At 58.1% G+C, this 26,770-nt stretch overlaps 1 protein-coding gene across 6 annotated transcripts; it reads left to right on the forward strand.

The window, feature by feature from the left end:
• Window positions 1-434: 434 nt before the first annotated feature.
• On the forward strand, window positions 435-26,694 carry MLLT6 (MLLT6, PHD finger containing). Of its 6 annotated transcripts, none has more exons than XM_043584247.1 (22): window positions 437-631; window positions 1,847-1,926; window positions 2,393-2,447; window positions 2,678-2,787; window positions 3,764-3,867; window positions 4,097-4,190; window positions 6,492-6,650; window positions 7,318-7,416; window positions 9,870-10,095; window positions 10,620-11,234; window positions 11,678-11,865; window positions 12,079-12,187; window positions 13,389-13,455; window positions 13,655-13,800; window positions 14,318-14,515; window positions 14,619-14,707; window positions 15,825-16,174; window positions 16,612-16,702; window positions 17,724-18,074; window positions 23,632-23,688; window positions 24,254-24,373; window positions 26,304-26,694. In XM_043584247.1, exons 1-22 carry the CDS (start codon window positions 523-525, stop codon window positions 26,481-26,483), a joined length of 3,597 nt encoding a protein of 1,198 aa, XP_043440182.1. In that variant the 5' UTR covers window positions 437-522; the 3' UTR covers window positions 26,484-26,694. The 6 variants fall into 6 exon arrangements, 5 of the variants coding, with proteins under 5 accessions (XP_043440185.1, XP_043440186.1, XP_043440182.1 ...); XM_043584249.1 differs by having other exon boundaries at window positions 9,870-10,008; XM_043584248.1 differs by having other exon boundaries at window positions 6,495-6,650.
• Window positions 26,695-26,770: the final 76 nt, after the last annotated feature.

Here is a 26,770-nt window from a genome sequence, read left to right on the forward strand (position 1 = left end):
TTACCCGGCGGCGGGCGGCGGGCGGGCCGGGAGCGAGCGAGCGGAGGCGCGCGGCCATGGCTGCCGCGGCCGGGCAGGGGGGCCGGGGGGGCGGCGCGTGAGCGGGCGGCGCGGGGCGGGCGCGGGGCGGGCGCGGGGCGGGCGGGCGCCCGCGATGTGCCACTCGGCGCCTCCCCCGCCGGGCCCGGGCTGTGCGGCGGCCGGGCGGCCCTGGTAGCCGGGCGCGCGGCGCGGAGGGGGCGAACCCGGCGCGCGGGTCTCATTGTTGCGGGGGGGGGGGCCCGTCGGGGCATGAGGGCGAGAGCACGGCGGGGGGGGCGGCCAGACAGAGCGAGCGAGGAGGAGGAGGAGGAGGACGCCGAGGAGGAGGAAGGAGGAGGCAAAGAAAAGAAGCGGCGGCGGCGGAGGAGGAGGAGGAGGGAGCGAGGAGGCGCGCGGCCCCCCGCTCCCTCCCTCCCCCCCTGACCCCCGACCCCCGCCGGCCGGCCCCCCGCCCCAGCCCCGGAGGGAGCTCATGGGAGTATGAAGGAGATGGTAGGAGGCTGCTGCGTATGTTCGGACGAGAGGGGCTGGGCCGAGAACCCGCTGGTCTACTGTGATGGGCACGCGTGCAGCGTGGCTGTCCACCAAGGTACGGGGGTGGCCCGCGGGGGGCGGCGGGACCCCGGGGGCGGCGCGAGCAGGGAGCCCCCGGCCGCGCCCTCCGGGGACCTCCTGGGGCTCGGGCGCCCCTCCCCCACCCCACCTGAAGGGAAGGGAGGCGTCAGGGGGCTCCCCCCGCCCGGTCCTGGAGGACCGGGTCAGGCATTGTTTTCTTGCCTATTGTTCCAGTCCCGCGCCCCCCACCCCAAGTTGAGGGAGTTTGGGGACAGACTAGGGGGCAGTGAGTGCACTCTCGGCGCCCCACACCGCCAGTGTCGGGGCTGCTGGGGGAATGTTTACCTGCGAGGTGTCCCCTCCCGCCCGGTTATTTTGGTCCCGGCTCCCGGAGGGAGAGGTCAAGGGGGGGTCATCCCCCCCTCCCGCTTCCGGATACTGGGAGGAGCGGAATTGGGAAGGGAGGAGAAGGGTCCCAGGGGAGAAGGGACTCCTAAAATCCTCCGGGAAGAGCTGCGGATAGGAGCGAGGTTGTGCAGGGGGCCGGGAAGAGAAGAGGGAGGTTTGGAGTTTCCCCCAACAGCACATGGTTCGGGAGTTAACTCCTTGAGGAGTCTTGCCGAGGGCGCAGGCTGGCATCTCCGGCTTGTCTGGCACAGCCAGCTGCCCCCCCCCCCCCCTTCCCGGGACAGCCCTTAATGCTATCGCTGCCCGCTCTTCCCGCCACTCTCCTATTGGTTACCTGCACTTGCACCTGCCCTTGGCCTTGCCTTTTGACCTGTACCTATTACAGTTACAGGCTTAAGATGAGGTCCCTGGACCCCCTACTTCCCCACCTCTTCTCTTACTGGCCCTTTAAGAAATGCCCCCCCCCTCCCCATAACAACAAAACGTGTTTGACTGTTGTAAATGTTGTCCCTCTGGTTTCCTCTATTCCTGATGATGAGGACTCTTCCCAGGCAGGAGTTGGGAAACAGGTCCAGAAAGAGCATGGGGTAGGGAGTCTTCTAGAAGTTTAAGGTCAAGGGCTCAGACTTCTCACCCCTGCCAGGAGTGTTTGGTTGTGTGGTTGAAGGCTGGCCATGTGCTGTGGGGCATTCCTTGTGGTCCTGCTGTCTAGTGAGTGATTCCAGACAGGGGAACAACAACACCCCCCCCCCCCACACGCAACCCTTAGAGTTACCCTCTTCCCCCAGTTGCTCTGGAAAAAACCAGGGCTGACTTGGCAATTCTTCTCCGCAACCCCCAGCTTGCTATGGCATCGTCCAGGTGCCAACGGGACCCTGGTTCTGCCGGAAATGTGAATCTCAGGAGCGAGCAGCCAGGGTGGTGAGTTTGAGACTCCCTCCCCACTTCTGTACACCTGAGCGTCTCCTCCCAGTTAAACTAGGGGACGCTGAGGCTGAGGCTGGGGTGGGACTGTCACACAGGACTTCCTGTTTCCTGCACATCTATCACCAACCCAGCTCTCCCGCAGCTCATCCTTCACTCTGCGCCACCTCCTGCACTGAGCTTTTTATTTTTGTTAGTTTGTTTGAACTTTTTATTATGGAAAGTTTCCAACATGTGCAAAAGTGGAGGGAATACTACAACGAACCTCCTGTCCCCATCACTCATCTCCGACAGTTACCACTCATGGGCAACCCCGTTTCTTCCAGATCCCTACACATCCCCCGTAGACAGCTTATTTCGTCCTGGGGCCCTCTGAGTGTGTTGAGGAAGGGCCCAGCTCAGCAGATCCCCCACTCCTTTTTGGAACCCCCCTCCAAATCCCTGTGCCCCCTTGCATTGGCAGAGGTGTGAGCTGTGCCCACACAAAGACGGGGCATTGAAGAGGACTGATAATGGAGGTGAGGGGGTCCCTGAGCCCCAGAGTTCATCGGTTGAGGTCAGCAAGGCCCCCTGAGCAGGGTCTGGGAAGTCAGGAGTGGACTGCAGGGGGGAGGGGGGCAGGGTGGGGATGGAGGTTGGAGTCTGATGGGAAGGCTGTGGAGGAGGGGACTGTCCGCAGTGTGGGGTTGTGAGGGGCCAGGGTCTGAGGCTTGCCATGGCAGCTGAGGCCAGCCCCCCGCCACCCCAGGCTGGGCCCACGTGGTATGTGCCCTCTACATCCCGGAGGTGCAGTTTGCCAACGTGCTCACCATGGAGCCCATCGTGCTGCAGTACGTGCCTCACGATCGCTTCAACAAGGTCAGCCGCCCGTGCCACGCCCTGTACCAGCCCCCGCTCCGCGCCCCGGCCCACCGTCCTTGGGTCCCTCCATTTCTCTCTCTCCATCCAGTGTCCTTTGATTCTGTCCAGCTGAAAGGGGGACTCAGGAGGTGGGTAGGCACCTGCCACTGACTGGCACGTGCTTATGCTCTGGGGCTCAAAGTGAAGCAGTAGCCTCCCTTGCGGTAATACTGCATGGTCCAGTGGGTGGACCTTAGCAAGCAGTTCACTTGCTCATTGGCTGGACACGTTTTACTCAGTGCCTACTATGTGCCCGAACCTGGGCTGAGGTACTCAAAACAGATGTGGTCCCTGCCCCATGGAACCCACACTTCTGTGTGGGAAGGCTGTAAATATCAATAAACAGGCAAATAAAAAAAAAACGCAGTTTGTGGTAAGTGCTGTGAAGAAAACAAACAAGGTACTGAAATAAATACCTTGTGGGGTGGGGGGGGGGCACTTACATCAGATAAATCATCGGCACTTACATCAGATAAATCGGTCAGGGAAAGCGACATTTAGGCTGAGGCCAGCCTTGAGGAGGATGGGGTTCCAGGTCCAGGCAGAAGGAACAACGTGCAGAGTCCCAGAGGTGGGCATAAGTTCCCTGTGAGCAAGGCAGACATAGTCCCCGGCCTTACAGGGCTCCCCGCCCAAGGACGGTGCCATCCAATCTAGTCTCCACCGGCTACATGTGGTGATGTAAACTAATTGAAATTAAACACAATTTAAAATTCAACTCCTCAGTCACACGAGCCACCTGTCAGTTGTTCAGTAGTCTGTGTGGTTCGTGGCTACTGTGTTGGACAGCAAGGTAGGGAAAATTTCCATCATCGCAAAATCTCCCACTGGATGGCACCGACCTAGGATCACGGGGAGAAAATAGAGTGGAGGAGAAGGCCAAGGGATCCCTCAGGGAGAAGGGAGGAGGGGACAATTGCACTGTGTCCTGCAGACCTGCTACATCTGCGAGGAGCAGGGCCGGGAGAGCAAGGCAGCCTCAGGAGCCTGTATGACCTGTAACCGCCATGGATGTCGGCAAGCTTTCCACGTCACCTGGTGAGACCCCTGCCCGTCCCGCACCCCCTCCAGGGTTCTCCGGGATCCCTGGCCGGCCGCATCGACCCGCTCCGAGGTTTGCCATGGACAACTGTCTCTTTGGTGGTGATGGCGGCGATTTCGCCGGATGGTCTGGGCCTCACCCTAGCGGTGGTCCTGGAGGGTGGGAAGAAGGCGGCTGGTCTGGTCTGTGGCCACACCCTTCTCAGGCTGACCTTTTTCCGGTTAGTGCCCAAATGGCAGGCCTGCTGTGCGAGGAGGAAGTGCTGGAGGTAGACAACGTCAAGTACTGTGGCTACTGCAAATACCACTTCAGCAAAATGGTGAGTCTCCTCGGCCAGGGCACGAGTGGGTCAGTCAGCCATACCCTCTAAGTCAGCTTTAGAGGGTGTGGGCTCTGGGCCAGGCCGGTGCGTGGCACTGGTAGGACAAAGGTGGAAGGAACCCAGCGTCTGCCCCGAGGAGCGTGCCACTGGATAAGGAACAGATTGAAGCCCAGCCCGAGGTGGGCGAAAGAGGGCTGAACCAGGCAGCCCGTTCCAGAAGACAAGGCTCAGACTCTGCCTGTCAGAGCCTGGGAGGTTTTAAGGAAGAGGCAGCATTTGAGCTGAGTGGAGGTGGAAGCAGTAAGAGCCGACATCCGAGGGGGTTACTGTGCCCCAGCCTCTGTCTCAGCTCTCTCCATGTGTCGTTTTATGTGGTCCTCCCCACAACCCGAAGAACTCGGTGTACCGTATCGTTCCAATGTACGGATGAGTAAACTAAGACCCACACTTAGGTTGTGCAACATCCCACAGCTAGTGTGTGGGAATCAGAACACACAGTTTGACTTGCAAGCTCCTTGGGGACCTGCCAAGCAAAGACAGAAAGAAATGAGTCCTAGGGGGAGGGACTGGCATGGGCAAAGTCCTGAGATGGAAAAGAGAACTTGTGAACAGAACACGGTGCTTGGTGAGGATGAGGCAGGAGGTGACCGGACGCTCAGGCAGGGCTGGAGCGGGGCCTGCTTCTGCCCTAGGCTTCAGGGGCCCAAGGAGTGGCTGGAGGAGGGGTTCTATTCCATGTTTGTGGAGAGACCTGTATGTTCCAGAAACTAGGGGGTATCCTGGCAAGGGAGGCTGCAGCCGGACTGTGAATGTAGCTTGGACCTCACCCCCAGGCCACAGGCTCGTAAGCAGGAGGGTAACATGATCAGGTTTGTTTTTTAGGAAGATTGCCCTGGCAAGCCACTGTGAAGCTGGATCCGAAGGGCTGAGGCTGGTGGCTGGGAGACAGCTGTGAGAAGGGGGGGGAGGGCAGGGCTGGAGGGGGGAGGCTGGACTCTAGAATGATTTCTAGGTAGACAGGCTCACATGTGGGGGTGGCTGAGAAGGAGGATTTCAGGGTACTATGTAGGATCCTGGCTCTCAGTGCTTGGACACCTGGGAATGCTATGAACAGGGGGTGCAGTGGCCTTCTGTAGGGTTGGCATGTCCTGTTCTGGCCTCGATAGTTCCATTTCATGCCCATCACCCCGGTGTAATTATTAATAGTTCCCCCTTTTGTTTTCAAAAGTGTCCTGGTTTGGATCATAAATCATACGGTCACCTTGGTTTCAGGGTTCGATGAGGACTTAGGACAAGGTAGGGAGCTCAGTGTGGCTAATAGGAGGTGCCAAATGGGGATGTTCGGCATTGGTGGCTGTCTGTCCCCCAGGCAGGGTAGTGGTGGCAGGCCCAAGTATAGAAGGCTGGGCTGGAATCCTCAAGTGCCCAGCAGGACGTGGTGGGGCAAGGTGTGATGGGGTCCGTGAAGGGGAGAGTCTAGTGCTTGGCGAGGTAGGCGCGGTACCCACCACGGGGGAGCAACCAGGTGGGACGGAGCCTGCAATTAGTCCTTGGATTTGGCAGTTGGGAGGTAGTGGGTGACCTTAGAGGAAACACCTGCAAGTCTGGCACAGGTGAAGCTGTCAGGCAGGGGGCAGTCATCAGCAGTGAAGGGAAGGAGGCGGCAGGCCCTGGCTGGGGGGAGAGGCAGCACGAGGATCATGTATCTGGGTTTTTGCTGTTGCATATGTTTACTTCCCCCTTCTTAGGGGCATCAGGTCCTTTGGGACGGAAGGAACCACTGTGTTTGGTGGAGGGGGAGGGCCAGGATCAAGAGAGAAAGAGCTGGTGGCTGGAGGGAAGTGTCTGGGCTGGTGGGGAGGAGGGGTATGGGGTTCAGGGGAGCAGGGACTCCCCGTGAGGGCCCCCCTCTGTCCTCTACCCCAGAGAAAGAGGCAGACCTGGGCCATGGCTCAGGCTGCCTGAGAGGGGTCGAGAGGCACCCTGGAAAGAGGAGGGTGGAAAATAAGAGCCCCAGGTCCTCGTCCTACCTGCAGTGGTACCTTGCTGGGGCCAAGACGCCTCTAGCTCTTCTGGGCCTCGGCTGCTGAATCTGCATTGGATAAGCCAGCTTGGGAAGCGCTGGCATTTAAGGCTAGAGGATGCCTTTTGCTGAGCAGAGCATCACTGAAGATACAAGGTCCTTTTAGTGACAAGGCGGGTGGGAAGAACTGGCCCCCGGGATCATTTGACTTTCAGGAATCTTCTCCTAAGCTATCGAAAGGAGGGTTTGGCATTTCCTCTCTATTCTTTCCCCAGAAGACATCCCGGCATGCCAGCGGGGGTGGCGGAGGAGCAGGAGGCGGTGGTACAGGGGCAGGTGGCAGCGGCTTTATTGCTGGCCGGAGAAGCCGGTCAGCCTCTCCGTCCACCCAGCAGGAGAAGCACCCTTCCCACCATGAAAGGGGCCAGAAGAAGGTAAATAAATGTCTTCTTCCTCTCCCCCTCCTGCCCACACTTGCAAACACATAACTTTTTTAAGAAGCCACCACAAGGTGCCCCTGTGCCCCCTTCCTTCTTCTGAGGCCACTGAGGGCCAGCAGGAGGCTGAGAAAGTGACACAGGAGGGGCATGGAGGGTAAGATGAGGGCGTGGCTTCTCTGGGGCTCTCCGTATCTCCATGTCCTCCCCGTGACGTGACAGTGTCTCCCAAGCCCTCAACACATGGCCCTGCACGTTTGCAGACACCTCCACAGTCTAGCCGTGTGTCAGCCCAGTTTTGTATGTCCCCTCGCGCCATATATCACGGTGCACCCGGTCCCCAACCCTCTGCACGGCTCCGCGCCCCAGGTGGACACCCTCACAGGTACACGCTCATGTGTGTGGTGCTCTGTGTCCCTGGCGTGATAATGGGACAGGCTATTTTTAGCAAGCAGTGAGGATGAGGGGGAGGGGCTGTTGGCTCTCAGAGCGACCTGCCTGAGCCGATCTCCTCCAGCCTAAGTCCCCCAGTCCCTCCACAGGGGGAGATGATGCCCACAAAGGCCATCCCTGAGAGGCGACCCCTCTCTTCATGCACATGTCATGTTTATCCTCCCCCAGACTGTCCCCCACAACCTGTATCTGGTCACTTCTCCCTCCCCAGAGTCGAAAGGACAAAGAACGCCTTAAACAGAAGCACAAGAAGCGGCCTGAGTCACCCCCCAGCATCCTCACCCCGCCTGTGGTCCCCACTGCTGACAAGGTACTGCTGCCCACACCCAGGAGGAACGGCCACGGTAGGGGAGGGAGGCACGCCGCGAGGGTCAGAGTGAGCCAGGGACTGTGGGCACTGCCTCAGCAGCTTCTGGTTAATGTGCCTCTACTGCCCACCCCACCCCACCCCTCTCCATTCCCCTATTCTAGCCCAGCGGGTGCCTGTGCTCCTCAGCCCCACCAACCACTGACCAACCAGGAGGGTAGGGGTGGGGTGGGGTGGGGGGTGCTGCCCTGCCTGCTGGCTGCCAGATGTTTACATCTGCCTGTGTCCAGACAGAGCCTCAGCCCTGAGCTGTTGTCTGCGGGCACCGTACTCAAGCTGGTTCTCCAAGCTCTGGGGCCCATTTCCCCAGAGATAGGCAGAGAGGACCCCTTCGCTTTCCCCCCTCCCCCACATCAGGACCCTGCCCAGAGCCTGGCTCCCAACCGAAATCCATGGTGGCATGGGGCAGGCCCATGGACAGCACCCCAAAACCCCCACTCTTCCCACCCTTCCCAGGGCTTGGTATGTCAGGCCTGTCTCCAGAAATGGGCAACATCTGGAGGAGCAACCGGCAGGCCCTACCCGAGGCTAGGGAGTCGCTAATCCAAGCCAGAGCAGCCCTTCCTTCCCCTCCTTCCAGCCACCGCCCCCCACAACCCACCACCCACAGAAGGAGCACAGGGGCCTGGAGAAAAGCTGCTTCTTCCTGTCACCACTAGGACCCACTCACCTCCACCTGCCTGAGGAGGTTGGCGGAACTCTGGGCATCTTAGCAGGAGGCTCAGGTGTCAGGTTTCCAGGGTGATGTTGTGGCAACTGTCCCTCCCGGTAACCCCCTCCCAGCCTGCTTTCCAGGGCTCACCTGGAAAAGCTTGTCATTCCTGCCCCCTGACCTTTCCCTGGGGCCTTTACGCAGGTGGAAATATGGCCAAAGATATGGGAGTTCCCAGTGGCCAGCTGTCCCCTTGGACATGTAGGAGCATTCTGCCCATCCCCCTCCACCCACCCCAGCATTTCAGCTACCCCTCCCCCTAGCCCCTCTCCTCCCTTGCTCTCAGAACCACATCTGGCTCCCTTCAGAACTCCAGCTGTTGAAAAGAACAAAGAGGAAGACAGAGACCAGGCCTCCACCCAGGGAAGGGTGGCTCTCATCGCCCTATCCATCCTTCCTCTAGCATTTGTTCATGTACTAAATACCTGGTCTCTACCAGGAGGAAACGCACCATCCCTGGCAGTAATACGAAGCCTTAACTCACTCACTCACCACATGCCAATGTCACTTCTAGAACAGGGGGATGGATGGAGTACGTGGGGATTATTAGCTCATTTCATCCTTAAAGTAATCCAATGAATTAGGTGTTTTGTTTTTTTAACCTTGTCCGATAAATGAAGAAGCTGAGGCACAGAGAAGTTAAGTAATTTACCTAAGAGCACACAGCTAGTAAGTAGTGGAGTCGCGATCTGAACACAGGCAGTCTTGAGGGCCTGTACTCTTAACCTACCACAGGACACTGTCTCTGCGGTATAATAATAGCAGCCACTGGCATCAGAGCCGTCATCATTATTGACCCCATACTACGTATCTGGCTCTGTGCTCCTCGTGACTCTCCAAAGAGGCATAGTTGGTCTGGTAAGGACACAAGCTCAGCGAGGTTGAGAGACCGAATAACGTAACAGCAGTCGATGGTAGAGCCCACGAGGCTCATAGCCAGCTCTGCCTGACCCCAGAGCCCATGCTCCTCCAGCCACTACCCTGCTGCCCTCAGAGGGGTTGCTGGAAGCCTCGGACACAGGGACTGTGTATTTCAGAACAGTGTGGCAACTGTTGACGTGGCTGATGTGAGTGCACAGAGCTCTGGAACTAAGGGATAAGAGTGACTGGGTCCACCCCAGGGATCCAGGTGGCCCCATGGAAGAATTTCATGAACTTCCAAGTTGAATTGGGAAGGATGAGAAGTTTTCCGGGGACAGCGAAGCCAGGCTGTCCTGGCAGAGGGCTGGGCACTGCAAGCTCAGGTGGTTTAGGAGGGGCACAAGCGTGGCCAGGAATCGGGGTATCTGCTGGGGTGCAGCTCAGGGTGTGCGGGGAGGGCAGGGTGGCGACTGGAGGCCTCAAGGATGGGGCCGGGGCAGTGGTCCCTCTCCCCAGCACAGGCCCATCCAAGTCCAGCCCTCTTGGCACCACTAAACGTTTCTTTAAAGGATGAATGATCAGATGGGCACATCAGTACAGGCTTGGGGACTATTTTCACTCTCCTCTGCCTCAGGTGAAGGATAGACCAACTCCTCTCTCCTCACACCCACTTCCCTGTTCTGGGCTCCCCACCCACAAGTCCTTTCCAAAGCAAACTTGGGCTCTCCCTGTAGAGCCTGAGCCCTGTGTTCTCCTGCCCCACTTCCGGGTTTGGGTGAGCGGGGACAGCGGGCCTTGAGCCTTCCCTCTCCTCCTTTCTCAGGTCCCCTCCTCAGCCTCCTCCTCCTCCCACCATGAGGCCAGCACTCAGGAGACCTCTGAGAGCAGCAGGGACTCGAAGGGGAAAAAGTCTTCCAGCCATAGCCTGAGTCACAAGGGGAAGAAACTGAGCAGTGGGAAAGGTGTGAGCAGTTTCACCTCCGCCTCTTCCTCCTCCTCCTCTTCCTCCTCCTCTTCCTCCTCCTCTGGGGGGCCCTTCCAGCCTGCAGGTGAGTGTGGGCATCCTGGAGGAAGCTGGGGGTGGGACAGCCTTCAGCCAGCCCAGAGCTTCTCTAGCAAGGGCCTCTGCATACTGGTTTGCATCTCATTTGCTTCTTAAATTGGTTAAAGATGGGAGATCCCCACCAAATGACTCCTCTCCAAACCGCCCCCCCCCCCCCCCCCCGCCAGCCGGTCCCTCTCAGGTCCCACTCCTCTGCTGCCCTAACAGTATGCACTTGTTATCCCCTTGTGCCATAAGGTGGCATTTTTAAAGTGTCAACACTAATGATCTCCTATAATCTCTACAGTACAGTGAGATCAGTTAGGCAGGAGTTCTTCTCCTTCTCTTTTATCACATGTGGGAAAGCCGGAGCTGGGGACACTTGTCCCAAGACATAGAGACAGCGGCAGAGCTGGGACAGGAACGGTGGCTTCCCCAATCCCTGCCCAGAGCTCTCTCCAGCTAGTGCCCTTGGGAGTGGGGTGGGAGGGACATGGGGCCCAGCTGTAACTCAGTTTTCCCTCTGTGCAGTCTCGTCCCTGCAGAGCTCTCCCGACTTTTCGGCATTCCCCAAGTTGGAGCAGCCAGAGGAGGACAAGTACTCCAAGCCCGCAGCCCCCACCCCTTCGGCTCCCCCCTCTCCCTCAGCCCCCGAGCCCCCCAAGGCTGATCTCTTTGAGCAGAAGGTGGTCTTCTCTGGCTTTGGGCCCATCATGCGCTTCTCCACCACCACGTCCAGCTCGGGCCGGGCCCGGGCCCCGTCCCCTGGAGACTATAAGTCTCCCCACGTGTCGGGGTCCGGGGCCTCAGCAGGCACCCACAAGCGGATGCCCACACTGAGTGCTGCCCCTGCGCCTGCTGAGGAGACCCCCGAGACAGGCCTGAAGGAGAAGAAGCACAAAGCTAGCAAGAGGAGCCGACATGGACCAGGACGTCCCAAGGGCAGCCGGAACAAGGAGGGGGCTGGGGGTCCAGCTGCTCCCTCGCTGCCCAGTGCCCAGCTGGCTGGCTTTACTGCCACTGCTGCTTCACCCTTCTCCGGAGGTTCCCTGGTCAGCTCTGGCCTGGGTGGTCTGGCTTCCCGCACCTTTGGGCCTTCAGGGAGCCTTCCCAGCCTGAGCCTGGAGTCTCCCCTGCTAGGGGCAGGTTAGTGACCCTTGGACATCTCAGGGCCCAGCCACTCTAGTGAGGGAACAGAGGCATAAACATGCAGTGAGAGGGAGATGATAGAAGCTGCTCCGAAAGACAGAGATAAAGGAGGGAAGAGATAGTCACCTCTAAGACACTCCCCCATACCCATCATCTGCAGGCTTGTCGTGAGAGAGTTTGGGGTAGACTGCCAACAGGACCTACCTAATAGAAAAGCCAGGACTCCCCCAGGTCTGGGCAGGGCAGTCTAATAAGCGGGTACATCAAGCAGACGTCACAGGCAGATGTGACATCTTTGTAGCGAGAGCATTAGACTGCTGTGTGTGGCCAGACCCAGGGGAGTGTTCTCTCTGGGGAGGGGCTGCCCCAGCCACCTGGTGGAGGAAGGGCGAGGGGGAATGGTGACTAAGCTTCCCTCTGTGTCCTCCTTCTGCCTGTAGGCATCTACACCAGTAATAAGGACCCCATCTCCCACGGCGGCAGTGGTGGAATGCTGCGAGCTGTCTGCAGCACCCCCCTCTCCTCCAGCCTGCTGGGGCCCCCAGGGACCTCGGCCCTGCCCCGCCTCAGCCGCTCCCCATTCACCAGCACCCTCCCCTCCTCCTCTGCTTCTATCTCCACCACTCAGGTGAGGCCTTACTCCTGGGTTCCTCCATCCCTAGACATGTGGGGGACAGGCTGCCTAGGACCCCAGGTCTCCATGGGGGAGATTGAGAATGTCTTCCTCTCACTGGCCCTCTCTCCTCCCCAGTACACCTACCTGATCCCCTCCTCCCCCGACACAGTTGTGCCCTAGATCCAAGAATAACCACCAGGCTGGACTATACCTCCTTTCCCTCAGGTGTTTTCTCTGGCTGGCTCTACCTTTAGCCTTCCTTCTACCCACATCTTTGGAACCCCCATGGGTGCCGTTAACCCCCTCCTCACCCAGGCCGAGAGCAGCCACACAGGTACGTGTCTCCGATCCCATTCCCCTTTCTTCCCAAAGACCAAAGGGGCACCCGTCACCTGCATGTCACCCCAGAAAGGATGGGAGGGCTTTCTGGCTGCCCCCTCCCTCTGGCCGTTGCCCACCCTGAAAAAAAAAAAAATCCACACACAGCAAACCAGGGTATACTTTCACGTTAAAATCCCCTGATGGGACGGGTAGGACCTGGCAGAATTAATTACTACTGCTCCATCTCACAGAAGAAAAAGGCTTAATGACTTGCTCAAGGCAGTTCAAGTAGAGAAGGGCAGAGCTGGAGCTCAATTCTGGTCCTGACTTCAAGCCCCGTTCTCTGGTCACTGCAGCGTAATTCCCCGCTGGCCTCTTAGTAAGTCCTTGGGATGGGCGTCTAGGGAGTCCACTAGCTGGGCAACCTGCTCTCCGGGTATTTAGGAGTTAAGGGGGAGGCTCACAAGCGCCCCTCCCTCTCCCGGGAGAGTTGTCCCAGCCCCAGAGAGCTGATTGGCACAGAGACACCACCTGGCCGGTTAGGGGGCGGAGCCTACCTCCCGGCCGCCAGTTCAGGTAAACTTTCTAAAAGGGGCCGAATCCGACTCCAGAATTAATGACCCGACAGCGCAGGGTGACTACATTTTCCAAACCGCACATTGGAATTCTGTGGCCCAACAAAAAGGTTTGGCAACCCAACTTGTGAGTTTATGAATGTGAAAAGTCGCACAAAACTATAATAGCTACAGTTATTACGGGCTTGCTGCAGGACAGCTAACACTTCACATTTATTACCTTATTGTTAATCTTCATCACAACCAATTCAGAGATTGTAGTTGCAGGCCCAAGGTCACAGAGCAAGTATCGGGCCCAAGTTCAATCCAAGACTGTGTAGACCCCGAATTTCTATAACCCTGAAAACACCAGGGAAGAAATTGGGAGGGGGTTCCAAAAGAAGCCAGGCAGCGGCCGCCTTTGTGCCTAGAGAAAGGGGAAGAGACCAGATCCCTTGGCTGTGCCTCCCAAGGGGCCAGGTTTCTAAGCCAGGGCTACCAGCGTCTTAAGAGCTAGAACTGCCAGTCTGGGGTTGGGGGAGATGCTGGGGGAAAGGGGTGTGCGGTCAAGTCCCAGATCCCGCACCACTTCCCAGGCGGGGACCGTGAGGCCGACGGCACCCCTTCCCCGCTGATCCCTGCTCCCCTTCTCCTTCCAAGAGCCAGACCTGGAGGACTGCAGCTTCCGGTGTCGGGGGACCTCCCCCCAGGAGAGTCTGTCTTCCATGTGAGGGAGGGGGCGGCGGCTTGGGGGAGGGGCTGGGAGCGGGGCTGGAGGGACACTGAGGGGAGGAGAGGGCGGAGAGAAGGGCGCCAGGAGAGGGTGGGGTCCAAAAGGGGACGACTGGAACCCCTGAGGGAGGAGGAGGGAGACAGGAGTGGGGACGTGAGGTAAGCCTGACCCTGGTTTTCTCTTCTGACCCCAGGTCCCCCATCAGCAGCCTCCCCGCACTCTTTGACCAGACAGCGTCTGCATCCTGCGGGGGCAGCCAATTAGACCCAGCAGCCCCCGGAACAACTAACATGGAGCAGCTGTTGGAGAAGCAGGGCGACGGCGAGGCCGGTGTCAACAGTGAGGAGGGGTGCAGCCGGGCTGGGAGACCTGCCCTAGGACCCCCAGACTCGGTCACCTTTTTCTCCGAGGTCCCCAGACCTTTTAAGATTCCGCATTTGGCCCCGCCTCGGCCTTAACTCTTGGCTACCCGGGCCTGATCTGTATTTAACCTTTGCTAGGCCCCGCACCTGGACCCGCCACCTGTGCACCCCGCCTTCGGCCCCCGCGGCCTCCTGGCCCTTACCTTCCTTTGCTCCAACTTCCTCCGGCCTCCACAACCCTTATCACAGCTTCTACCCGCGAACCTCAGGCCCCGCCCCCAGTCCTCACACCTCCGGCTCCCGAGGTCCCGCCTCTCCGAGCTCACCCAAGTCTCGCCGGCAGGCGCCTTGCCTTCTCTTTTTAGGTCTCAGACCGATTTCCTCCTCCAGGCCCCGCCCTCCAGGCCCCGCCTCCGGTTCTCTCGCCCCGCCCCCAGGCCTGGCCTCCCGTTTCCAGGCCTGCGGGCTCAGGCGCTCTCACCCTCTCTCCGCAGTCGTGGAGATGCTGAAGGCACTGCACGCGCTGCAGAAGGAAAACCAGCGGCTTCAGGAACAGATTCTGAGCCTGACGGCCAAGAAGGAGCGGCTGCAGATTCTCAACGTGCAGCTCTCTGTGCCCTTCCCCGCCCTGCCTGCCGCCCTGCCTGCCGCCAACGGCCCAGTCCCTGGGCCCTATGGCCTGCCTCCCCAAGGTAAGGGGACTCCCACCCAGTCTGGGAGTAGGGGCCTCTGCCGGGCGATGCGACGTGGCCCTGATTCCAGCCCTTGACCTCCTTCCCTGCTCCCCTCCCTCAGCCGGCAGCAGCGATTCCTTAAGCACCAGCAAGAGCCCCCCGGGGAAGAACAGCCTTGGCCTGGACAACTCTCTGTCCACGTCTTCCGAGGTGGGCGCCGCGGGGAGAGGCAAGGGGGGGGGGGCAGGAGGGGAAGCGCCAGGGCCTTCTGGTCTCATCTCCACCCTACAGCTATTGGAGGCTGGGCAGTGAAGTGATTGGCTGAGCAGTTGGTTGACTGATCCGTTCATTCCTTCAATAAATAATGATTATGAGGTGCCTACTTTTGATGCCAGGCACTGGCTACGCAATCAGTGAGCAAAACGGACGCAGTCCTGCTCCTGAAGGTAGACTGTAAATCCAAGAAAATGATAATCACGAACCAGGAAAGGGGCTAAAGTGGAAATAATTTGAGGGTGGTGAGGAAGAGTGGGGGTGGGGTTCTTCTGGAGTTATGAGGTGGTTAGGGAAGGCCCCTGAGAAGTATTTGTGAAGGGCTTATTACAGTGCCTCACACAAAACAATCCCTGTGTAATTGGTGGGGGTTGGGGTACCGGTCGCTATTGTTATGTGGTGGTTGCTACTGGAATCGAACTGGCTTCTTAACATACTTGCGCAATCACCATCATCATCATAGCGAATATTAATGACAGACTCCCCCTCTGAAATCACCTCCTGTGCTGAGGCTTTCAAAGCATTGGCTTGTTTAGCCCTCACAATAACCTTGTGGAGTAGGGACTGCCATCACCCCCCACGTTGTGAGTAAACTAACACAGAAGCCAGTGAAGCCATTGAATTGTGGACCGTAGAGTTTGAACCTGAGCCTTTCACTCCAGCCACTGCTCTCCTGCCTGCAGAGTTAACAGGGCCTGTCTAAGAATCAATGGCTTCACCCACGTGTGGGAATAACGAGATGGTACAGGTCACACATTGAACCCTGGCTCTGGTTCGCTAGATGGCCACCACCATCGTCACTGTTCATGATTAAACCAGGATTGCAAGGGGTGCTGGGCCCCCAGGAAGTGATTTGTAAACGTGATTTGTGAAGGACTCTTTGGATTCTTAGCCTTTATCCCTGGGCCTTGCTTCTCTCTCCTGGGTGGCTCTGCTGGGTGAGGTGGAGGGGGGCTGTGCTCTGTGAGAATGCTGGTGGGTGCTGGGCCGGGGGCCAGAGAGGTCATGCTGGCCCCCTGCCCCTCTGACCCCTCCCTTCCCCCTCCCTCCCCAGGACCCACACTCAGGCTGCCCCAGCCGCAGCAGCTCGTCGCTGTCCTTCCACAGCACGCCCCCACCGCTGCCCCTGCTCCAGCAGAGCCCTGCTACTCTGCCCCTGGCCCTGCCCGGGGCCCCTGCCCCGCTCCCGCCCCAGCCGCAGAACGGGCTGGGTCGGGCACCGGGGGCAGCGGGACTGGGGGCCATGCCCATGGCTGAGGGGCTGTTGGGGGGGCTGGCGGGCAGCGGGGCCCTGCCCCTCAATGGGCTCCTGGGGGGGTTGAATGGGGCTGCCGCCCCCAACCCTGCGGGCTTGAGCCAGGCTGGCGGGGCCCCCACGCTGCAGCTGCCAGGTTGTCTTAACAGGTGAGGGAGAGCTCAGCCTGGGGAAGGGAACGGGGAGGCTGGCTCTGGGAGGGACTCCCCCAAACACCCACAGTCCCCCTTAAAGGAAAAATGTTCTCCAGTCTCACAAGGTATAGAATCTAGTCACTTCTTGGTCCCAGGTACTCCCCAGATGTTAGATGTGAGTGCCCTCTGGATGGTAGCTCTCCAGGGACAAAGTCGCCGGTTTCTTTCTTGCACCCCCAATCTTGATTTCCCTTTTGGGAAAGCTCTTCCATCTGACTTGTATCCCTCCCAGGGCAGTATCTGAGCTCGCTCTGTTTCTCCTTAGCCCTCCAAAACCGCACATCCCTGCCTTTCTCCACCTGGGTCTGAGGGAGTCCGGGAACTTGGCGGGGAGGGGGGAGGCGTATGTCCCTGCCCCTTTCCATAGTGTGTGTTTTGTGCCCCTGTCTCAGCCTAACCGAGCAGCAGAGACATCTCCTGCAGCAGCAAGAGCAGCAGCTTCAGCAGCTCCAACAGCTCCTGGCCTCCCCACAGCTGACCCCGGTAATGCCCGCCCCTCCCAGCCTGCTCCAGCTCCGTGGGGAGGGCCCATGTCAGGGGCTGGGCCAGCCTGGGCCAGGCCGGCATAGAAGGAGGGAGGGCAGCCCCAGGCTGGGCCCCTGTGGGGCATGTGGGGGCAAAGGGGATGAGGGTTGCTCTCAGGCCCCTGGGCATTGCGGAAGGGGTGCTCCAGTGGCCCCAGATAACATCCTAGTGACAAGGTCTGGAGAGTGGTGGGTCCTCAGTTACTGAGCATTTCCAATCCCAGCCCCAAGGATCTTCAGGGGGATCTTCAGGGTCTGTGGCTGAGCAGGTGACACCCTCTCAACCGGAGCAGCCCCTTTTGGGTCTGTCTTACGTGCTGGGTTCTGCTAAGATTTCCTGTGGAGAAAAGGAGTTCTTCCTTTTAAAAAGGAGAGAGTTGAAAAAATAGAAAACATAATCGTTTTCCCCTAAAGAAACATTAGAAAGATACACAGGAAACCAATTCAGCTGGTTACCTATAGGGGCCCGATGGGAACAGGGGTGGGGGCAAGATCTCTTAAGGTAAACCTTGATATTTTGTTTTGGTTTTTGGAACACTGAAAATGCCTTGCCTGTTTAAAGCAAAAATAAATGAGTCTTAAATGAAACAAAACAAAACAAAACAAAACAAAAGGTGGGGGGGCTGGAATACTATTGACCTAGCTTAGTTATATCTCAACTTGGGGTCGTGCCACCCCTAGGGCATTTGTGGTTGTCATAACAACAGGAACTGATTCAGTGAGGGGGTGGGGCCAAGGATGTTAAACATTCTCCAGCACTTGGCCAGTAGTGCCCCAGTTGCCAAACACTGATGGCAGTGACTGCTTTCTGATCCAGATGGGAAGATTTGAGTCCCCAGGTAGGGAGATGGAAACAGAAACTTGACGGTCCCCCAGGTCTCCTTCCTCATAGTTCCAGGGTGATGGGATGGGGCCTGGGCCAAGCAGGGCAAGCTAGCCCTGGGGACCACTGGCCCATGAGTGGTGTGGCCCCCTTGCAGGAACACCAGACTGTTGTCTACCAGATGATCCAGCAGATCCAGCAGAAGCGGGAGCTGCAGCGGCTGCAGATGGCCGGGGGCTCCCAGCTGCCCATGGCCAGCCTGCTGGCAGGAAGCTCCACCCCGTTGCTGTCCGCGGGCACCCCTGGCCTGCTGCCCACGGCGTCTGCCCCACCTCTGCTGCCCGCCGGAGCCCTGGTGGCTCCCTCGCTTGGCAACAACACGAGTCTCATGGCTGCAGCAGCTGCGGCCGCAGCAGTAGCAGCAGCGGGCGGACCTCCAGTCCTCACTGCCCAGACCAACCCCTTCCTCAGCCTGTCGGGGGCGGACGGCAGTGGTCCCAAAGGAGGGGTGAGTAGGGGGCCCAAGGCCGTCCTCCTGTCTCCCTTCTCCGGGATGGGCAGAGGTGGAACATCAGAAGGTACATCATTAGATGTGTCATCAGAAGGAGGAAGGAAACTACCCCTAGGCCAGCAAAGTGCCCTGCCCCAGACCCCAGGGCCTGGGCTAGATCCACGATAAACTCTGAGCATGGGCTAACAGAAAAAGGACCAATTAGAAAATAGTGTTCCTCTGGGAAGACCAGTTAGAAAAGTCTGTTTCCTCTCTGAGTGGACCAGTTAGAAAAAGATGATGCTCTGGGTGGCCCATTTGGAGAAAGGTCCTCTCTTTTTCCTCTTAAGGTATACAGGCAGAGCCCAGGGTGCTGGTATTGGCTGGAACGTACCTGCTTAGCTGGGTGCCCTTGTGCAGGGCAACTTGCCCCCCCTCCCTGCTTCCCCCCCTCCCACACACATGAACACCCACGAAATAAAGAACACGTTAGCCCAAGAGCCCAGGGCAGGGGCTTCAGCGGGGCTCCCTCACTGTACCCTACAACAGCTTCCTTGACCCAGGCAGCTGTTCTCAACTGGGTGTTAGGACCAGACACCTCCTAAACCCCCAGCCTCCCTTCCTCTCTTTCCAGACCGCTGACAAAGGAACCTCAGCCAACCAGGAAAAAGGCTAAATCCACCCAGCCCCTCCTGACCCCCAGATGGAGGGGGCAGATCTTGGCCTGAGGGGTCCTAGCCTGGAGCAGGCACCTGCACCCAGACACTGGAGAGCCTCAGCCCAGATCATGTGCCGAGGCCTGGGGAGTGTGGGGTGCTCCTGGTGCCGAGGACTGAGACGGAGAGGGATGCCCCTTCCATTGGCCCCCTCTCCCCCTGCACTGACCCCTTTGTGAGGGGCTCAGAGGGAGGACAGGCTCCAAGCCCACCTAGGAGCCCCCACTCTCAGCAAATGTTTTGAGGTCCTCCAAGAGCAAAGTGGGCCATGGCATAAGTGGGGGGTTGGTTGGACCTTCCACATAAAATGGATCAGCACTTGAGTGGGGAGAGGCGGGGAGGGATAGGCCCTGGGCCTGCCCCTGCGCGGAAATCTCTTATGAAAGGAGTAGTCCTGCTTTACCTGCAGTTTCTTCCCAACTTGGGCAGGTGGCAGAAGAGATCCCTTGGACTGTGTCTCACCGGTCCCTTGCCCCTGCGCCCCAACAAGGGTTACAAGCTGAGCTTGGAAAAGCCCACAGACTAGGGAGCTGAGGAAGGGGCAGGATGGCATCAAACTCAGCCCAGGCCTCCCCACCTCTCTGGAGCCCCCAGTGACGGGCTGGGGAAGGGCAGGGGAGGAGGCCCAGCCCCCTTTAGTGCCCTGTCCCTTGTTTGCACTATTGGATTTAGGAGTGCGGAGGGTGGGAAGATGGAGCTGCCTGACTCAGAGAGCGTGTGCCTGTGAGCCTGTGCATGTGTGTCTGCGTGCGTGTGTGTATGTGTGTATGTGTGCTCGCGTCTGTCTGTCTGACTCCCCCTGGACCTGGGGCAGCCGAGGGCAGGGATAGGAGCAGTGCTCAGATGAGGCGGCACCAGAAGGGGGCTCCCAGCTTCTGTTTGCACCCTCCCCACCTCACCAACTTTGGTCCCTTTCTGGGGCGTGAATGGTTAACAAAACCAGAACAGTACTCCAATATTGGAGAGTAACCGGGGGCTGGGGGCTTTGAATCAGGGTAATATCCTGCCTTCCCTCCCCCAGACCCCACATGGTCTCAGTGCCCCCTCAAACCTCCCCTCTCCCCCCCCCCCACCGCCGCTGATGGTCTGTCCTGCTTCCCTGGCACGAAGGGAGTCCCAGGGATGGGGGGATGGGGCAAAGGGGGGGGGGGGTAAAGTGCCACTTCCTTTAGTGAAAACCTCCCTCCCTGAATTAGCCAGCTTGCTCCCCTGCACCCTACCCCCACCCCTGCCCCCACCAACCAGGGGAGCCTTCAGCTTGAGCTGACCTGACAACTGTCCCTTCACCCACCAGCTATTCCCCCCCTCAGGGTGTGGGGGCAATTCTCACCTTAAAGAGCCCCCACCTGCTCAGAGCCTTTGGTGGCAAAGGCTGAGTGAGGGGCCAGTAGGGCAGCCAGGAGAGAAGGGCAAGGGTGAAGCCTGTGTCTGTGTTTCAGTTGCACTGGGGTTGGAGCCAGGAGAAGGCTTTTCCAGCTTTCCCTGAAGCTCATGTCTCGTCAGTGTTTGCATGTGTGGATTTTTTTTGTGTGTGTGTTTCCGTTTGGGTTTTTGTTGTTGTTGGTTTTTTTTTTTTTTTAAATAAAGAAAAGAAGATGTGTATATTTTTGGCAACGACAGAAACGTAGTGCAGATATATTTTTGCCTGTGCTGCTCAACTGGTTTTTTTCTGATACTGAAAATAATATTAATATTCCTGTTGATAAGACTTTGTAAGATGTTAGGGAGCTGATAAAGGAGGGGGTGGGTGGGAATCCTTCAGAGGCAATTTCTTAGGCACTTGCAAGGGCTTGGGGGGAGGGGGGAAGGCAGTTGTGATGACCTCAGAAATACTCACTTTTTATTAATGCTAAATATCAATTAGGAAGAAACGATAGAATTCAGCATTTCATTCATCTTCATCTATTAAGCTCTCTAATTCCCTGCCCCCGAACCACTGAAAAGAAAAATAACCTTCAGAGGTTCTTAGAAGAGTTGCCCATTCACACTCACACCCTTGCCCAAGGCCGGCCCTCTAAGAACTGAAGTCAACTTCTGTTCTGGATGCTGAGGAAAGTAAACCCGCTCCAAGGCTGCTGGGGCAGAGAGTGAGAGGTCCCTATGATTTAGTGCACTGGAACCAAGACCTCCCCCCTCCCTCCCAGCACCCGAGAGTCTGGGGTTCTCATCTCCAAGAGTCTTTTGTTTTCCAGCTTTCCCCAGGCTGGGGTGCAGCACCAGGTAGGTTAGATTTGAAGAAGGGACCCAGGCTGGGTATGGATTGCTGTTGTCCCTCAGTTTGGGACAGAGGGGCATGAGAGAGAGAGAGTACATTTCCTTCTTCGGAGGGAGCTTTATAAGAAAGTTCTGGAGATCTTCAGGGTCCCAATGCAGGGGGAATGGCTATACTGACCTCACCCTCCTTTCCCAGCCTTGGTCCCTTTTTCCAGGACGAATTTGGATGGGGAGTGGGAAAAAGACACAGATTTGTATATCTCTACCTAGCAGAGCGAAAGGATGTGGTTTGCTGGGCGGAAATGAAGTCTGAAAATGCATGAGCAGAGCTTCGTGTGTAATCACGCTCAGTGTGGAGGTGTGAGGGCTGTGCATGCAGAACCCCTGTCCAGCTCCGAAGTCACGACTGGTGCATGAATGTCACAGCTGGAAGGGACCTGTCTTTAGGGGTGGTTTGAGCCAGTTCCTTGCTTCACAGGTGATAGCTCCAAGCCTAGGAGGGGCAGGGGCTCGGGCAGAGCCAGGACCAGCCCTCAGGACCCAGGCCTCCTGGTCCTGGGCTCTCTTGCCCCCCACTGCACCACCTCCATGTGGCTGTCTGTCTGTCCCTGTGTGTGTGAGTGCAGGGCTGTGCCCAGGTGGGAGGGTATCTATGTAGCACTGATTGTCTTAGCTCAGAGCTGATGGATCCTTTCCATAGACAATGACACTTTAAAGATTGCTTTTTTTTTTTTTTTTTTTTTTTTTTTTAAGTTTTTCCTATTTGTGTGTGTCTTCCCCTCAGGCTCCTGGGTCTGCTGCTGCCTCCTGGTGCCCTAACCTTGAGGCCGAGAGCACCCCACCCATTCCTGTACTGAGGGCTAGGGAAGTACTCCTGGGGAAGGCCTAGACAAGTGAGGGGAGCCAGAGCCAGGGCCAGCTCTGAGAAAGGGTAACCTCCACACTTCTCTTTCCCCCCTGAGCTGGAAATGCAGACAACTTTTCAGAGGCACGGGCTCCCCTTGGCCAACTTCGAGCATCTTCCCTGGTGAGCGGTGGGCCAAAGTTAGGAGTAGGCAGCTTGCTCCCAATTTTCCTCTATATCAATGTATTTTTCCTGGGGCGAGGTGCCCAGAGGGATTAAGGTCCCTTCAGTGGGGAATGTGGAGGGGGCAGGGCACAGTACCCTGGCTCCCTCCAGTCACATCAATCTGGATTCAAAGTGTGTCCAGCTCCCGACCACTTTGACTTGATCTACTGAAAAGTTGGGGACTGAGGGGTGCCTTCATTGTCCTTTGTTCACTTCCTCCAGCCCAACTTGGGACTCAGGTGGCAGGACTGGAGACCCAAACCCTGACTCCCAGCCCCATTTCCCTCTGTCCATCCCAGCCTGTCTCAATGTAGCAGACCCTTCCTAGGGGAGCAGGGAGGGGAAGCCAGAGTTTGCAAACCCAGGGGCTCCTTTTACATTCTTTCTAGAACCTCCTTTATATCCTCAGCCCGAAAGGCAATGCCCCCTCCTTTCACTTCCGAGCCTGGAATTGTGCATAACCCGGATCTTGTATCTTTGTATAACGGATGTTATTTGTACGAAGGGCAGTTCGTAAACAGCACTTGTTCTTTTAATAAAAGAATGTTTTACAAAAAAAAAAAAAAAAAATCCAAAGACCCCTGCATTGTCTGGCTTTATTGAAGGGAAAGGGAGGGGCGTGCCAACTGTGGGATCCTCGGGAGGGAGGCGGGGGCGGGGGGGGGTCGGTTCCATTTCTCTAAGCACTTAGAACGAGTAGTTCGCGCACCGGTATGCTCCAAAGACCCAAATACCTGTGCCCACCCACAGGGACGTGATGTGTACGCCTGGGCCAGGCGGGAATCTGTTGAAAAAGCAGGTTCCCTGGGTGAGGAGACGGAGCCGCTGCCTCGGCCTCCGCCAGAGAGGCCGGCTCCCGGGAGGTCCCCGCCCACACGGGGACGCCAGGAAGGCGGAGGCGAAGCTCCCCGCCGGTGGCTCCGCGCGCACGCAGCAACCGGAGCGGACGCCGGGACGGTCCCCGCCACACGCCCCCGAGGGGGCCGGGGAGGCTGCGGGGCGGGGCGGGGGGGTGGGGGGAGGGCGGCCTGGCTTCCGGCGGCGGCGGGCACCGGACCGCGCAGGCCCCGGCTCCCACCCGCGCGGAGCCCCGCGGCGTCTTCCGGGCCGCGGCGGGCTGGGCCGGCCGGGAGGGCGGGAGCGAGAGGTGACCCGGGCGCGGGGCGGAGCCGGCGCGGCGCAGCGGCGGGGACCGGCATGGGTGGCGTGGGGGCGCCCCTGCGGCTCGCGGCCTGGGTGAGCACCCCGAGCCCGCGCCGCCGGCCGCCTGCCCACCCCCGCCCCTTCGCCCCTCCAGGGCCCCGCCCCGCTGTCCCGCGTCTGCGCGTCCCCAAGTCCCGCTTCGCCTGGCGCCTTGTGGCCCTCCCCCGCTGAGCGCAGGCTGGGTGCCCCCCGCACCTTCCAGCAACTCCACTTCCTGTCTTGTGACCCCTTTTTCTTACTCTCTTATTTCTGCTACCTCCCCCTTCCCCCGCCGGGTCCTGTCGTCCCTCCCAGATGACCCTTTTGGAAGTCCAACGCTTTCCACTGACTTTTTCTTTCTTTTCTTTTTGTGTGTTTCCAAACCACCGTCTAGTCATGCCTACATACCTTGCAGACGCTGAATCAGAGGCGGGGCGTCTCCTCCTGGCTGGTAAGTACCCAGTTTCCCCTTACCTCCGCCCAAGTACCCCCAGTCCCAGAGACCCTAAAACTAGAGATCAGAGAAGGAACGAGAGAGTCAGCCCTGTTTCCCAGACTCCAACCTCAGAAAGCCCTGACTGTAGCCACCTTCCCACTGGCTCAGGGGAGGTAGGGTGACCAGAGGGCACAGGGCAGGGAGCCAGGCTTCCACGCTGGGAACAGCAGTGCCTGATAAACACAGCCCCAGGTGCAGGTGACCCTGCTTAGGCTGGCAGGATCCTGGCCCTTCCCTTCCTAGTCCCCAAGTGGGAGCCTGGAGTTGAAAGGAAGGTAGCTGGGCCCAGAAGCCAGCCGGAGCGCCTACATGGGCTTGAAATCTCTTCCCTGTCTGGAGCTCAGAGTCCTTATGGTGTCCTGTGGGAACCTGGGGGAATGTCCTTGTGGGGTGGCATCAGATCAGCCTCTTGCAGAGGAAGCCTGCCCTAAGCCACTGGGAAACTGGACAAGTCCAAAGGCAGGAAAGTGCTTGCTGGGCATGGGGCTGACCCCAAGCCCTTCATCTTCCCTTGCCGCAGGCCCGATGGTTCCCTAAAACGCCAGCCAAGTCCGTGGTGGCCTTGAAGACACCCATTAGGGTGGAGCTGGTGGCTGGGAAAACCTACAGGTGGTGTGTGTGTGGCCGCAGCAAGCAGCAGGTGAGAGACCCCTACCCCCTGTCATTAACATATGACACCCCTGGTTGGGACAACAGGTATCTCCTGGGAGCTCCTGCCCAAGACCTTCCTCTTCCTCCCGCCCACCCATACGCACACAAAAAGGGAGGCTGGGGGTGAAAGAATGCTGTCTGGCCAGCACCACCACCCACAGCCCTGAGCTCCCTGTTCTCTGTATCCACACTTTGACACAAGGCCAGAGAAACTCAGTCTCTCTGAATTCTGAGAGGGCTCTGCCCTCTTCTGGTGCGACCCCTCGGAGGCGTGGTCTGGACTCCCCCCCCCCCCCCCCCCCCCCCCCCCGCTCAAAGGAGGGAGGCTGGGTTGTCTTTCTCCCCCTCTCTTCCCCCTTCCAGGAAGCATCTGAGCCAAAGGTTCCCAGGCTTTGGACCCCAACATTGGGAAGACCCCCAGGTGCCCCTTGCCAGTGTCTTCTGCAAAGCCTCTAGTGATGGGGCTTCCTTGGTCGCCTTGCCTGCTCTCACCTTCCTCTCCTTTCCGCCCCAGGAGCCTTCCTTCCAGCAGGAACCTGACCCACATTCTTAGCCTCTGAGCCCCTTTCCTTCCTAAACTGAGCTCTGAACTGTGCGCCTCCAAGCGGTGTCATGTGGTGCCCCAGCCCAGGGTCCCAAGTCCTACTTTGCCACTCTCTTGACCCTGAGCGGGTCCTCGTGAGGGTGGAGCAGCTCTAGGGAATGCCAGCCATAGTGTGGCCTAGCACAAGTCTGGCACTCTGCCTTCTTGGCTTTTGCCCTCTGGGACAGGTTGCTGGGTTTTATTTGTATACTTCTCTCGTCTCCTACCCTACCCTAGGTCAGGAGGCCTGCCTAACTAGCAAGTCAAGGCAGGCCTCAGTTTCCATTACCCAGTCTCTGCTTGAGCAGCTTTCGGAAGGATGGGAAATATATTCCTGCAACAGGCAGCCAGTTCCCCGTGGGACATCCCCTTCCTCCCTGTAACATCGACTCCCTGTAACATGCGCCCATGTTTCCTGGAGCCGAACAAAACTGATACCCCAGTCTTAAAGCATTGTACATGGCAGGCTGTCTCCCACACGGAGAAGTTTTTACCCATAGAATATGTGGATGGAAATGAATTTCACGAGCCGGTGGAGACCCCGAGACATTTTACTTTATTATTTTTTTTAAGTTTACTTATTTTGAGAGAGAGAGAGTTGAGTGAGTGAGCACACAAGCTGGGGAGGGGCAGAGAGCGAGGGAGAGATGGAGACTCCCAAGCAAGCTCCATGCCGTGTGGGGCTCGAACTCTCGAACCTTGAGATCACGACCTGAGCCGAAACCAAGAGTTGGGACACTTAAGCGACTGAGCCACCCAAACTCCCCATCAGAGATGTTTTAGAAAAACCTATCAGTGGGGTTTTAACTGCTCAGTCAGTTAAGCATCGGACTTCAGTTCAGGTCATCATCTCACAGTTTGTGAGTTCGAGCCCTGCATCGGGAGAATTTGAGCTCCGAATTGGGTAAGTTTGAGCCCCACTTCGGGTGAGCCCAGCTTCTCTCTCTCTCTCCCCCTTTCTGCCCCCCCCCCTCACTTGTGCCCCATCTCTTTCTCAAAAATTAAATAAATAAATAAACCTTCAAAAATCAAAAAACCTATCAGTGCTGTTTCACCTTGAAAATTCTGCCCTTTTATCCTGGCCCTCTGGATCCCCCAGAGACTAATGCATTAAAGACTCCTACTTACCGAACGCTTCCTACAGGCAAAATGCAAAAGAACCATTATTTGTTTTACTGCCTAGGGACTGCTCTCCTATTACCTTCACACTGCAGATGAAGGAGGTAAAACTAGGGGGCCCAGGCAGTCTCATTCAGGAGCCTGAGCCCTAAACACTGTGCGCTATTCAGCCCAGCAGGTGGGGTTGCGTCTCTAACTTCTCTCTTTCCCTTACCAGCCCTTCTGTGATGGCTCCCACTTCTTCCAACGCACTGGCCTATCCCCACTCAAGTTCAAGGCCCAGGAGACCCGTGTAGTGGCCCTCTGTACCTGCAAGGCCACCCAGAAACCCCCGTACTGCGATGGCACTCACAGGAGTGAGCGGGTGCAGAAGGCAGAAGTGGGCTCCCCGCTCTGAGGGCGTGGCTCCCAGGCCTCTGACAGGTACCCCATTTGTGGGGAAGGAAACTGCTGAACCCAAGAAGGGACCACCCAGGGACCCCAGTACCCACTGCTGGCTTGTGAAGGGCTTGCTCCCAATACCTGAGGTCTCTTGGGCAGCCGGGGAACATGCCCCTGGTTCAACGCCTGCTGGTGAAAATGGCATTAAACAGAATACCCACCCAGAATGGTGCTCCTGTGGTCGCTGGCGTGAGGCGCGTGGCCTACCCCAGCTCGGGATCTTAACCTGGGATGGGGCATCCC

Source organism: Prionailurus bengalensis, chromosome E1 (assembly GCF_016509475.1).
Source record: "Prionailurus bengalensis isolate Pbe53 chromosome E1, Fcat_Pben_1.1_paternal_pri, whole genome shotgun sequence".
Taxonomy (NCBI): domain Eukaryota; kingdom Metazoa; phylum Chordata; class Mammalia; order Carnivora; family Felidae; genus Prionailurus; species Prionailurus bengalensis.